Genomic DNA, 13,129 nt, shown 5'->3' on the forward strand with positions numbered 1-13,129 from the left:
AGGTGGAACAGTATGGTGAAGAGATGGAACTATATGTGGCTTATATTTGCCATTAAGTTATTAGATAATCCTTAATTCAAATGTAAAAATTCATAAAATGGGTTACTGGGAGAATTAAATGTAAAGGTGCTGTGAACAGTGTCAACTACCATGTAAGAAATTATTAAATTACAAAGTCTTTTTAATTTAATAAATGGAATTATGAAAGATACAATACAAACACATTAAAATCTCTAAAGCCATGTAAAACCCGAAGGCATTAAAATTTATTAAATGATGCAATAACAACAGAATTCTTTATTTACAATAGCATTATTTAACATCAAATAAGCAAATAGCATCAGCAAAGCAATATTAACTTGCATAAATGTATTTAAAATTTCTCTGAATATATCTACCTTTGCATAAACTGCTCACACTAGAAATACAAACATCAATGCAGGTGAACAAAGTGATGTTCAGAGTCAACTCCATTTTGAAAATAAATCACAACCTGAAACACTGTAAGCTTTCTCCTGAAGAACCATAGTTAATATATTGCTTAATTTTACCCTTGTATAATCTTTTCATATACACACATCTCAGATGCAACTTCATGAGGAACTGTACAAATAAAACTCACAAATGACAAAGGAGAAAAAAATGACAGTTAAATGTTTGAAGAAATGTATCATCATCACTATTCAACAACATAAAGGTTAAGTGATGATGCACTTATTCAAAAATTGTACACAATTCACTATACAAATATAATACATCGGACAGCTATGTAGGAATATACAAGACTTAAAAACAGATCTAAGGCATTATGCTAGATTTTAGCATTTTGAGGTTCTTGCACATAGCTTTTACCTGTAGTAAGAAACTTAAAAGATTTTGTTTTAGTCTATAAAGAAACACCAGGGAGAAAATTCTAATTAAAATCGAAGCCACTACAGTAATTTTCTTTTGTGCAGAGAATGCTTTGCTCTTAGGCAGCATACTACCATACAAACACTAGAAAATTTTAAATTCACACCAACAATTAATGGCTTAAGTTGCATTTCAAAATTGATTGTGTATCTTTGGGTTCTGCAAGTGGATCTGTGCCACCCATTTCATGTGTTAAGCCCATATGAACTCCATTTTTGAACACAGATTAAAAATTGCATTATATAAACTGCAAAAACATTGCTTTCAATTATTACAGGCCATAAGAGATACACATAGGGGGAGGGGCATTTTAATCTTTGAGTCAAATGAATTCATTGTAGTAAAACAGCTCACTTCACTTTTTAAACTTACCACATGACATGAACACTTAAATGAGTTTTACAACCCAGTTAATGTATGTATACTTTTCACATTATGCTTTTCACATTTAGTAATATAAGTGAAACACTGATTATTTGTTCTATTAAACAAAAACCAAGTACTCAGTCTAACCAATTTATTGTGTACAGCATGAGAAATACTGATAATAAAGGAACTGATTTGGCTTTTGCTTCTATAGTGATCAATATGATCAGAGGATTCCTTCACTTACTTTTCTTCTCCTAATTAGATGTAAAACAAAATCCATTACCTGATCAAAACCATAAGAGAATTTATCATCTCTTTTCCTTCAAAACAGCAATGATCATGAATTATTATAAATTACCAGTATCATGAGGGTGCAGATTTGTCTAAGTTAGGATTGACATTAAAATACAGTGGCAGATGGATAAAGAAGAAATACATAGATAGCTTTGGACGGTGTTGTAGTGAAAAGGGACTTGAACCTCAAAGCAAAACAAATCCGGTTTAAACTCCATTTCTCTTTTGTGCTGTGTGAAGTTTAAAGTCATTCTAATTCACATATTTCTAAACATTGAAACTGGTCACACGAAATTGTATGCCACGTGAGCCTCGGCCCACGGGGAGGTCCTGGAGTTCTGGGCCAACATCTGCTAGTTTTTTTCCATCACAGTTGGGCAACCCAATGGTTTGGTGGAGAAAAGTAGAGCCTTTTGAGGGGATCTATGAACTGGTGGCCACTGAGAAGTGCTGTTCCTTGGCCACCTCCCTGTATTGAGACCCCTCTCAAGTGGAAAAAAGTATCGAAATGCAAATTTCCAGAAAGTTTCTTTAGTATGGAGCAACACTTTCAGACTGTCTACTTACGATCTATCTTTGGGCTATATCTCTTTCTATATTTCCATAAGCTGTACATATAGAGAGAGATATAAATATAAATAGGGGTAGTTTGTACATTTTTCACCCTGCCACAAATGAACAATCAAATTTCAAGGAAAAACTTCTCTGTTCCTAAAAAGCCTGGCTAATGAGATATTATAAAATGCTTTGCTTTTTAGACATCAAAAAGGTATCATTCTGAAATTTAGGTAAGAAAGGTATTAGGGGTTAAGGAGAAATAGCTCAAAAAAGGTCATCAGTTTCTTGGTATTGCAGTTGTCTGAAACTGACACCCATTAATAAAAGATTATTTCCCTACCAGAGTGGGCAAGAAAAGCAACCATAAAAGTGGCCTGCTTAGTAACACGTAGTCTTTCTAAGGTTCATTAAGAAAGAATATAAACATATAAAAATCAAGAATTGGTTCCTACAGCGGCTGCGTATCATATAGATTAGATAAATGACTTATGAGCAGAATCACAAGGTTTAGAAAATAAAAAGTCTTAAATCTACAAATTAGGTCTAATCAAGGCATTGATATCCTTTACAAAACACCTTTAGGAGACATTGCTATGAAGATATCTAATTTAATACTGAAGTACCTCATTTTTGAGTCAATTCCACAATATGTATACCTCACAAAAATTATACAATTAAAACACGTAAGTTCTCAACTTAAATTATTGCTTGTTTACATATAAATTGGATTTTATGTACCTTACAAAACTTCAGCTTAGCACTGCTAAAAAACAAAATAAAAAACACATGGCAGAGGTCAAATCTGTCGTGATATCTGCTGTCAATTTAAACACACTGGCGTTTTCTCCTGTTTTGGAGGCCAGAGTTGCTGGGGAACAGAATAAACATGCTTCCGAAGCAGGTATCCTTAGCTTGACTGGTATCGAGTCTTAACTTTGCTCTTCTGCTTGCCAGTAAATGTATTTTTTTTTCTGAAATTCAATACTTAGCAACTGGTAAGTGGCCGGCAAAACATTTAAGGAAATAAAGGGGTTACCTGGTTTCTGTAGCTTATATTATTTTTTAAAAAATGAATGAAAGTGGGGAGGATAGGGAGAGAGGGGAATGGAAGAGTCAGGCTGACAGGGAAGAAGAGATGCTGATTCAAGCTGTCTGATCAAACTAAAGGGAACTTAATTTAGAAACAAAAATTATTTCTTCTTCATTTATGATTCAGGTGAACTAGTTGGTTTTAACAAAGAAAAAAAAAGGAGAAAATATTTGTTAATGTTAACAGCCCTCTCACAGGCTCCTTCTCAACTGCTCCATTACTGGAGACTCTTTCCAACATGGTCTTTAGAGCTTTCTACAGATACGACTGTGACTTTCTTGGTCTTCACTCACTGGGTGTGTCTGTACATACAGCGCTGTCCACGGCGTCTGTCCTGCTTCCATCCCAAATGCAGGCTTTAGCTTAAAACACCTTTAATTTAATTTTTTAAAAATTCTTTTCTTTCCCCCAGATAAAATTTTACTTTGCACTAGACTGATTAGCCAGGGAAAACAAAGCAAGAAACCAGTGTCTGGAACCAAACAGGAACGGAACAAGAGCATGGTTCTCCTTAAATACATACATTTAAATACATTCAATCCGACATGGGTATGAAATTTGCCTGTCAACATTTACTTTGCAGGAGAGATCTAAGTTGCACTAAGGTGAATGCAGTGAACAGACTGAGCGACTGTCTGGATGCGAGCTTCAGACTGTCAAGAGAAGAGGCAGCTCCTCCTGTCACACCCAAGTGGAAGCCACCCTGGGAGCCAGGGCCCAGGCCTGTCTGCTCTGGCAGAACTGGCTGGCAGGTCAGTTGGGTCGAAACAAATAGACACGGCTCTCCAGACTGGAAGTGTTTTGAGCAAGTGAGCCCGGTCAGCTGAAGAAGCACCTGGCTACCGTCAGTGTCAGCAATATTTCTGTAGGAAAACAGACAGATACAAAGTTGTGAAATATCTCTGAGGTTTTGATGAAACCATCATAAAGCCCAATACAAAAACATCAAAATCCCTGACTGTTCTCAATAATGCAAATCACAGAGGCCACATCTGGATGAGTACATTTGATCTGAAGGTGAACAGGCAGAGGGCGCCATTCCTCCCTCCACACAGTGCTTCCAGGAGCCATGGAGGAGGCCAGCAGATCCTACATGCTATTTCTTGCAGGCCATTGTCTGCAAAAGGATGATAAATCTCTCCTTAATGACCACTCTCCTACCAACAACATCCTAGCTACATTTAATTTCTCCCACCTTCAATAAAGATGACTGAACAATTCACCCAGCTGCTTTTCGGCAGCATCCGATCCAGAAGGGGCCACTGCTTCCTAATCCTTCCTCGAATTGATCCAGAACAATAAAATGGTTCTGATTTTTCCTAACCAGATACTTCCAGGGTTCTCTGGGTGTGTTCTCCTTGGCGTTGGCAAGCTAAATCACGAAATCACGATGGGTTTTGGTTTTCTTTCTCTTCTTTTTTTTGAGACACAGCTCCCTTTGTCACCCAGGCTGCAGTGGCATGATCTCCGCTCACTGCAACCGCCGCCTCTCAGGTGCAAGCAATTCTTCAGCTTTGGCCTCCTGAGCAGCTGGGACTACAGGTACCCCCACTGCATCTGGCTAATTTTTGTATTTTTAGTAGAGATGGGGTTTCACCATGTTGGCCAGGGTCTTGAACTCCTGACCTCCGGTGATGTGTCCGCCTTGGCCTCTCAAAGTGCTGGGATTATAGGTGTGAGCCACTGTGCCGGGCATCTTGGGGTGTTCTTGCTGGTTTTTGGATGCTATGTGTTAATGATGTTGAATGACTGAATACCAAAGGTTATAGTGAGCATGATATATGGCAATTCTTTGGCTGGTGCAAATGTATCTGTCAATGATTTTCTTTGGCTATTGACTATCTTCCTTCCAAAAGTTTTCATTCACTTAGCAAATATTAATTCAGCATCTATTATATGCTAGGTGCTGGAATATATCCACAACAAGACATTCTTGGTCACTGCTATCACAAGAATTGCTGAATAGCTCACTGCAGCCTAGAACTCCTGGCCTCAAGCCACCTGAGTAGCTGTAACTATAAGCATGCTGCCCCCACCATGCCTCGCCTGAAAGATGCCTTTGCTGCAAAGAGAGAACACCCTATATTTACTGAAAACTGATGTTTGAGATCCTAATGCTACTCCTTCCATTTTGGGTTTAGCGGGCCCCCATCAGGCACCAGGATGCATGTGAAGGTGAACCCCTAGTCCTGCATCACAGTGCTGTGGGCTGGTTGCAGGCCTACCCCCCACACCCCAGCTGGGCACTTTCTTCCCCTTGGTAGGTCTTGGTCACCAGTTCTCTAAGTGTTCAGGCTAGCTGGGTGGCCCTGTGTAAATTATCTCATCCTCTGAGATTCAGTCTCCTCCTATGAAATGGTGAGGGACCTTAAATATCAATGCACTGGCACTGTCCCTGGTAAATTCGAGGCTAAAAGGCTCATTCCCTTTCCTCAACCTGGGAGGTTCCTCCCTCCCGAGATGAAGAATCCCAATGCCTGAAGCTGAGAACGCTTCCAAAAATGTGGCTGATATTTACTGTCTCTCCACAGTGTTTATGAATATCTTTCTTGTCCCTTCAAGATCTAAATTGAGAAGGGAGTGGCACCAAAGAAGGAAATTGTCCCTTCTTGGCCTTCTCCAATGCTACCTGCATAAAACCCTTAGAAAAGTCTCACAAGCCCTCAGTGTTCCCTTCGGGGAAGTGGCAAGAGGGTGCAGGGTTAAGAATACACATTCGGGGTCACCGGCCTGGATTTACTTCCCAGTGTTGTGAGACCTTGGTGGAGTCATTAAACTCTCACAACAGTGGCGCTACCCGACAGTTGTGGTGTGGTTTAAGTGAGGGAATCTAAACAAAGCTTTTAGTGGAGACTAGGCTTGCAGTAAATGCTTAGTCATGTTGGTTGTTTCTATACTATTTTAAAAAGGCAGAATATGGGACCATCTCAGTGTTCTGCTTTTATAGTAGGCAAATCTCTTCTTTTTGGAGGTTACATGGCAGCTGAAGAAAGAGCACAACACAGGTCAATTCCTGGGGCTCTTGGGAGAGAGGGGTGGCAGACTGGACCCATGCAGTATTTGAGGGCCTTGCCCTACAGAATGGCTTTCTCGGGGCCCCCGCTCTGCTGAAGCCCTGGCCTAGGCTGCACGCAGCCACATGACGAAGGGGGAGGCAGGGAGGTCTCATCTCACTGTGGTGAATTCAGGGAGGGAGATGTGAGCCTGGCCTCCCAAATGCATTTTTCTCCCTTAGAGCTATGATGTGCTCAGATGCTAAGCTCCCTGGTACTTTTGGGTTAAAACAGCCCCTCTGTGGGAGCCCAATCATCAGTAACATCACTGTTCTTCTGGGAAGTGCTCTAAAGGAAACAAGAGTATCTGTGTTTTTCTGGGAAGTTCTCTAAAGGAAACAAGAGTATCTATGACAGACTGTTCTCTGGCCTTAACAATCAGCATGAAAAAAGTGCAGGTGATTGAGGCAGATTCAAGAGGGGGACTAGAAAAAACAGGAAAGTCAAGGAGGTGTCAGTGGCCTGGGCAAGATGGTAACAGAGAGGCACTATGTCGCCCAGGATGGAGTGCAGTGGCTGTTCACAGGTATAGTCATAGCTCACTGCAGCCGAGAACTCCTGGCCTCAAGCCACCTGAGTAGCTGTAACTACAAGCATGCTACCCCCATCATGCCTTTTCTGGGAAGTGCATTCCTGATTTCAGCTTCTGCACATAAGCCACAACTGAGTTGTGTGGCCGCTCATTTCCTGTACTCAGTGGAGGAGAGACCAGGACTGGCACCAGGAAAAACACCCACTCTTCTAGGTATGTACAGACAACATCTACAGACTCCCACCCATAGCCAGCACCTCTGCCACCTGGGACTGTGGTTCTTAAAAACAAGAGAAACCGCATGGAGAATATTCACACAATAAATTAAAATCTGGAGCCCTCAACTTGAATTCTAGTATTAACCAAATCATCCATCCACTTATTATTATTATTTTTTTTGGTAGGAAACTAAACTTCAACCCTGTATTGTCTCTATTGGGAGAGGATTTTTTTTATTTTTATTTTTTGGAGAAAGAGTTTCGCTCTTGTTGCCCAGGCTGGAGTGCAATGGCACGATCTCAGCTCACTGCAACTTATGTCTCCCGGGTTTAAGCGATTCTCCTGCCTTAGCCTCCCGAGTTGCTGGGACTACAGGTGTGTGTCACTACACCCAGCTAATTTTGTATTTTGAGTAGAGGTGAAGTTTCACTATGTTAGCCAGGCTAGTCTCAAACTCCTGACCTCAGGTGAGCCACCTACTTTGGCCTCCCAAAGTGTTGGGATTTTAAGTGTGAGCCACTGAGCCCAGCCAGGAGAGGATTATTTTATTTTATTTTTATTTGTACAAAATTGTGGGGGTACATGTGAAATTTTGTTTCATAATGTGCAGTGAATGATCAAATCAGGGTTTTAGGGTGTCCACCATCCAAACACAATACATTTTTAACTGTAGTCATGCTACTCTGCTAATATTACATTTATTCCTTCTAACTGTATGTCTGTAACCTCAACCACTTCTCTTCCTCCTCTCCTGCCCTCACAGTCACCCTTATGTCTCTCTTATCTACTTTTCCACTCTCTACTTCCATGTCAACAAATTTTCTAGCTCTCACATGTAAGTGATAACAAGCAATTCATATTTGTCTTCTTGTGACTGCCTTATCTCAGTTAAGATAATGACCTCCAGTTCCATCCAAATTGCTGCAAATGACATGATTTCATTTTTTTTCATGGCTAAATAGTATTCCCCTGTGTATATGTACCACATTTTCTTTATCCATTTATCCATGGATGGACATGTAGGTTGATTCTATATCTTTGCTGCTGTGAATAGCACTGCAATGAACACTAGAATGCAGGTATCCCTGTGACATATTAACTTTTCTTCCTTTGGGTAGAAACCCAACAATGTGACTCCTGGATCAAATGATAATTCTGTTTTTAGTTTTTTGAGAAATCTCCATTCTGGCTGTACTAGTTTACATTCTGACTAACAGTGTATGAAAGTTCCCTTTTCTCTATATCTTGCCAACATCTGTTATTTTTTTGTGGTTTTAGTAATAGCCATTCTGATTGGGGTTAGATGTATTTCTCTGATGATTACACTGAGTATTTTTAATATATCTGCTGGCCATCTGTATGTCTTCTTTTGAAAAATGTCTATTCATGTCCTTTACCCACTTTTTAATGGGATTGTTTTTTTTTCCTGTTAAGTTGTTTGAGTTCCTTGTATATTATAGATATTAGTCCCTTGTTGGATAAATGGTTTGCACATATTTTCTTCCACTCAACAGGTTGTATGGGATAGGACTTCTTTAAAAAGAGCTACCTACTGTGAAGGGTAATACCCCTTATCTTAAAGGGCCACATAGGCCCATTTACCTATCTGCCAAACTGCTCAGAGCCCTCCCTGCAAGAAATCTGCTGCTAGTGATATTTCAATTAGGTCTAAGTGATGCTACAGTTTTATTGGCTGAACATAGTACTATCATTCTCTTTGGAACAAGTGTTTAATAGGCCAGGCACTGTGGTTCACGCCTATAATCCCAGCACTTGGGGAGGGTGAAGTGGGTGGATCACCTGAGGTCAGGAGTTAGAGACCACCTTGGCCAACATGGTGAAACTCTGTCTCTACTAAAAATACAAAAATTAGCCAGGCGTGGTGGCAAGTGGCTACAGTCCCAGCTTCTCAAGAGGCTGAGGCAGGAGAATCGCTTGAACCCAGGAGGTGGAGGTTGCAGTGAGCTGAGATTGCGCCACTGCACTCTAGCCTGGGTGACAGAGCAAGACATGGTCTCAAAAAAAAAAAAAAAAAAAAAAAGGACAAGTGTTTAAGATGTAATAAGCAAATACAAATAACTGGATTGTTCCTCAACACAATGAAATACATAAAAACCCTTAGGAAGACTTAAGGGACTGAGCAATGTAAGTTAATTCCTCTTTATCCTCCTAAAAATCTAGCCTTATGATTCAGAAAAAGCAAAAATAAAATTTGCTCTAACACAACTAATTTTTTGCCACTTTATTTCTTGCTTTGCTATCACAGTATCATTCCAGGGCAAAATTATTGTTCTTCTGTTGGCTATGGAGATTACAGAAAAAAGATAAAGACATTAAAAAACAAATTAATGTTCTTAATTCATATGCTACCATCAGCTGAGTTAAAATGAGCTTAAAGAAATAATCATTTGAGGTTAGGGAGGGCTCGACCAAAAAAAAAAAAAAAAAGAATGCTTCACACGAAAGCACTGTATGCCAAATGAAACTAGACAATATTTCCTAACTATCTTTAATCTACTGGTTGACGATGTATCTATGCCAGTTTTGTTCTATAAAATATTCACGTTTGCTTTATTCCCATATTCAGTATTTCACTGTTCTTTCTTACCCGTGTTGTGTCTCCCTCCTGCTTGATCATTTCCATTCCAGGCAGCTGGTTTGGGAACAGGTTGCCTCCCCTTAGAGCAGGATCATTAACCTGAGGACAAGCAGACAGGACAGTGGCTACGTGGAGCAGGACGTCCAAGAGTGCACTGGAAAACACGCAGCTGCCGCCCTTCCTCTGTGTTTTTAGGGGTGTAAAAATGGAGAAAAGTAACTGCAGAACAATGGCCTCATCCTTACACCTGCTCTCCCATGTATGTATTTTGCGGAGTCTAGAGGAACATGAAAATACTTATCAAATACTAGCTGCCTTCAGAATTAACCTTCATCTGAATGCTGTACAGAAATCAAATTCAATTGCCATAATAATAGAGCCATTTTCGTGCCATAACCAGAATGCTTTCTTGGCTGGTTCAAATTAGACCAATGACTCACATTTTGGACTTTGAAGTCATCTGAGAGGCTCCTGATATCTTTGCTACTTAGGTAAGTTATTAATTATCAAGAGCAAGTGTAAATACCCAAACCAGTGCTGGATTTTGTGAATTTACTCTGACCAAATGAAATACTCATTTGCATTTGCACATTTCTTTTACACATTAGAAAGCAAATGTACAAATGCTAATAGAATAATGATTTTTTTTTTTTTTTTGAGACGGAGTTTTGCTCTTGTTACCCAGGCTGGAGTGCAATGGCGCGAACTCAGCTCACCGCAACCTCCGCTTCCTGGGTTCAAGCAATTCTCCTGCCTCAGCCTCCCGAGTAGCTGGGACTACAGGTGCGCGCCACCATGCCCAGATAATTTTTGTATTTTTAGTAGAGACAGGGTTTCACTTTGTTGACCAGGATGGTCTTGATCTCTTGACCTCGTGATCCACCCGCCTCGGCCTCCCAAAGTGCTGGGATTATAGGCTTGAGCCACTGCGCCCGGCCCTAGAATAATGATTTTTGTAGGAAGATACACTGCAGTTCTGTCTTGGGGCTTCCAAATTAACCACAGGATTCAAACAGTTTAAAATCATGCAGAAGTTTCAAAACAATCTGAATTGCTAAAATTGTATCAAATAAAAATGTGTCAATTGATTGCTGAGCAGATGGGACACGACTGTGTTACACTAGACTACCTCAGTAGCCCTTACTTTGTACGCTTTCCTCAGCAAGCAAATCAAGAGTCTCTAGCTGCCTTCAGAATTAACCTTCATCTGAATGCTGTACAGAAATCAAATTCAATTGCCATAATAATAGAGCCATTTTTTGAGAAATCTCAAACTCCTGACCTCAGGTGAGCCACCTACTTTGGCCTCCCAAAGTGTTGGGATTTTAAGTGTGAGCCACTGAGCCCAGCCAGGAGAGGATTATTTTATTTTAACTGTAGTCATGCTACTCTGCTAATATTACATTTATTCCTTCTAACTGTATGTCTGTAACCTCCCATTTTCGCAGGAAATTTAACATCAACCCTACATTTCTCCATCGAAGAGATAAAAGTATATCTCTCTCTCTCTACACACACACATATATTTTAAGAGATAGGGTCTTGCTCTGTTGCCCAGGCTGGAATGCAGTGGTGCATTCTCAGCTCACTGCAGCCTCAAACTCTTGGGCTCAACGGATCCTCCAGCCTCAATTTCCCAAGTAGCTGGAGCTATAGGCACCTGCTACCATGCCTAACCAATTAAATTTTTTTTTTTTTTTTTTAGAGACAGAGTCTCACTATGTTGTCAGGCTGGTCTTGAATTCCTGGCCTCAAGCCATCTTCCTACTTCAGCCTTCTGAGTAGCTGAGATTACAGGTACAAGCCAACATGCCAGGCTAAAGTCTGTATTTCTTTAATTTATATCTGCTTAATTTATCCAAATAAGCATCTAGCTACCATCAATTCAATAACAGAAGTACAAATTATTACTATAAGCACACAGCCTTCTTAAAGTGCAAAGGGCTTTAAATTTTCTCCTGTACCACCTCACATTTTTATTAATCATTTTAAAGAATAAAACATCGAAACTCTGTTATATTTCTTAAATTTTCACAAAAATTGTGGTCCCCTAACATCAGAATTAAATAGATCCAATCAAACTCTTTGTCTTTCACCATTCTCACAGTTTTGTTCTAGCAGAAATTCACAGTGCTGTCAGTGATTTAGTGGTAAGTTATTTACACTTTCCGTGCTGCACTTTCTCTATATATGAAATAAGAGTTAGGGTCTTTGCCACGTTTTTCACTTATGTGAACTACTGAGATCAGTGGTAGAATGGTCAGCATTCTGGGCCTTTAAAAATAAAATCTTCTGTAAATACCATGGTACAATTATTAACCTCTACTTTGAGCTCTGAATCAGCAACACATTTTTGAATTTTGGGCTGGCTACTGCTATCTCAAACGCTCTGAGTCTCTGCCATCTAGTGAAGCTGGTTGCACTTAGGAACAGCACAATCATTTTGATGTTCTTCAACACAAAACAATTATTTAAAAAAATCATTACATCCACATTCCAAAGATTAAAAAAGAATAGTTTTTGGATTATCTGTGTGTTTCTTTGCATAAATGAAGGATCCTTTCAAACTAACTGGATGGCAGGTAGGTTAGCCTTTGCTTTTCATCTGGTTTTGCATTTAGAAATAAATCCATTATTAAACTATAATCCCTAGCCAGGCAGAGTGGTGCATGCCTATAATCCCAGCTACTCAGGAGGCTGAGGTGGGAGGACTGCTTGAGCCAGGAGACAGAGGTTGCAGTGAGCCAAGATAGTGCCACTGCACTCCAGCCTGGGTGATAGACTGTCTCAAAACAAAAACAAAACAAAAACACCCAAAATAATAACCCCCAATAAAGGTTTTTTTGTTTTTTTTTTTCCGAGGCGAAGTTTTGTTCTTGTTGACCAGGCTGGAGTGCAATGGCACGATCTCGGCTCACTGCAACCTCTGCCTCCTGGGTTCAAGCAATTCTCCTGCCTCAGCCTCCTGAGTAGCTGGGATTACAGGCATGTGCCACCATGCCCGGCTAATTTTGTATTTTTAGTAGAGATAAGGTTACTCCATGTTGGTCAGGCTGGTCTCCAACTCCCAACCTCAGGTGATCCACCCACCTCAGCCTCCCAAAGTGCTGGGATTAAAGGCATAAGCCACCGTGCCCAGCTCAAATAAAGCTATTTTAAAAGTACACTCACCACTTCATTTTTAGAGATTCATTTTAGAGTCTGGTGAATCCCTCAAATAAGAGAAAAATGTCAATGAAGAGAAAGTTAAGAAATATTTTAGGCCGGTGCAGTGGCTCACACCTGTAATAGCAGCACTTTGGGAGGCTGAGGCGGGCAGATCACAAGGTCAAGAGATTGAGACCATCCTGGCCAACATGGTGAAACCCCATCTCTACTAAAATACAAAAATTAGCTGGGTGTGGTGGTGCGTGCCTGTATTCCCAGCTACTTGGGAGGCTGAGGCAGGAGAACTGCTTGAACCTGGGAGGCAGAGGTTGCAGTAAGCTGAGATCATGCCACTG

At 40.3% G+C, this 13,129-nt stretch overlaps 1 protein-coding gene across 9 annotated transcripts in view; it reads right to left on the minus strand.

Annotated features, from left to right (window-relative positions):
* Positions 1-239: 239 nt before the first annotated feature.
* NCOA2 (nuclear receptor coactivator 2) overlaps positions 240-13,129 on the minus strand; it is a 307,666-nt gene continuing 294,776 nt past the window's right edge. For all 9 annotated transcript variants that reach the window (XM_021674186.2, XM_021674358.2, XM_064384265.1 and 6 more), the window contains 2 exons: positions 9,636-9,725; positions 240-4,086 (listed from right to left, as the gene is read on the minus strand). In XM_021674186.2, the coding sequence (XP_021529861.2) occupies positions 4,075-4,086; positions 9,636-9,725 (102 nt within the window). In that variant the 3' untranslated portion in view covers positions 240-4,074. The remainder of the gene's footprint in view (positions 4,087-9,635; positions 9,726-13,129) is intronic.

This window comes from Aotus nancymaae, unplaced genomic scaffold (genome assembly GCF_030222135.1).
Source record: "Aotus nancymaae isolate 86718 unplaced genomic scaffold, 86718_ANA_hifiasm-v0.15.2.pri h1tg000036l, whole genome shotgun sequence".
NCBI classification, from domain to species: Eukaryota; Metazoa; Chordata; class Mammalia; order Primates; family Aotidae; genus Aotus; species Aotus nancymaae.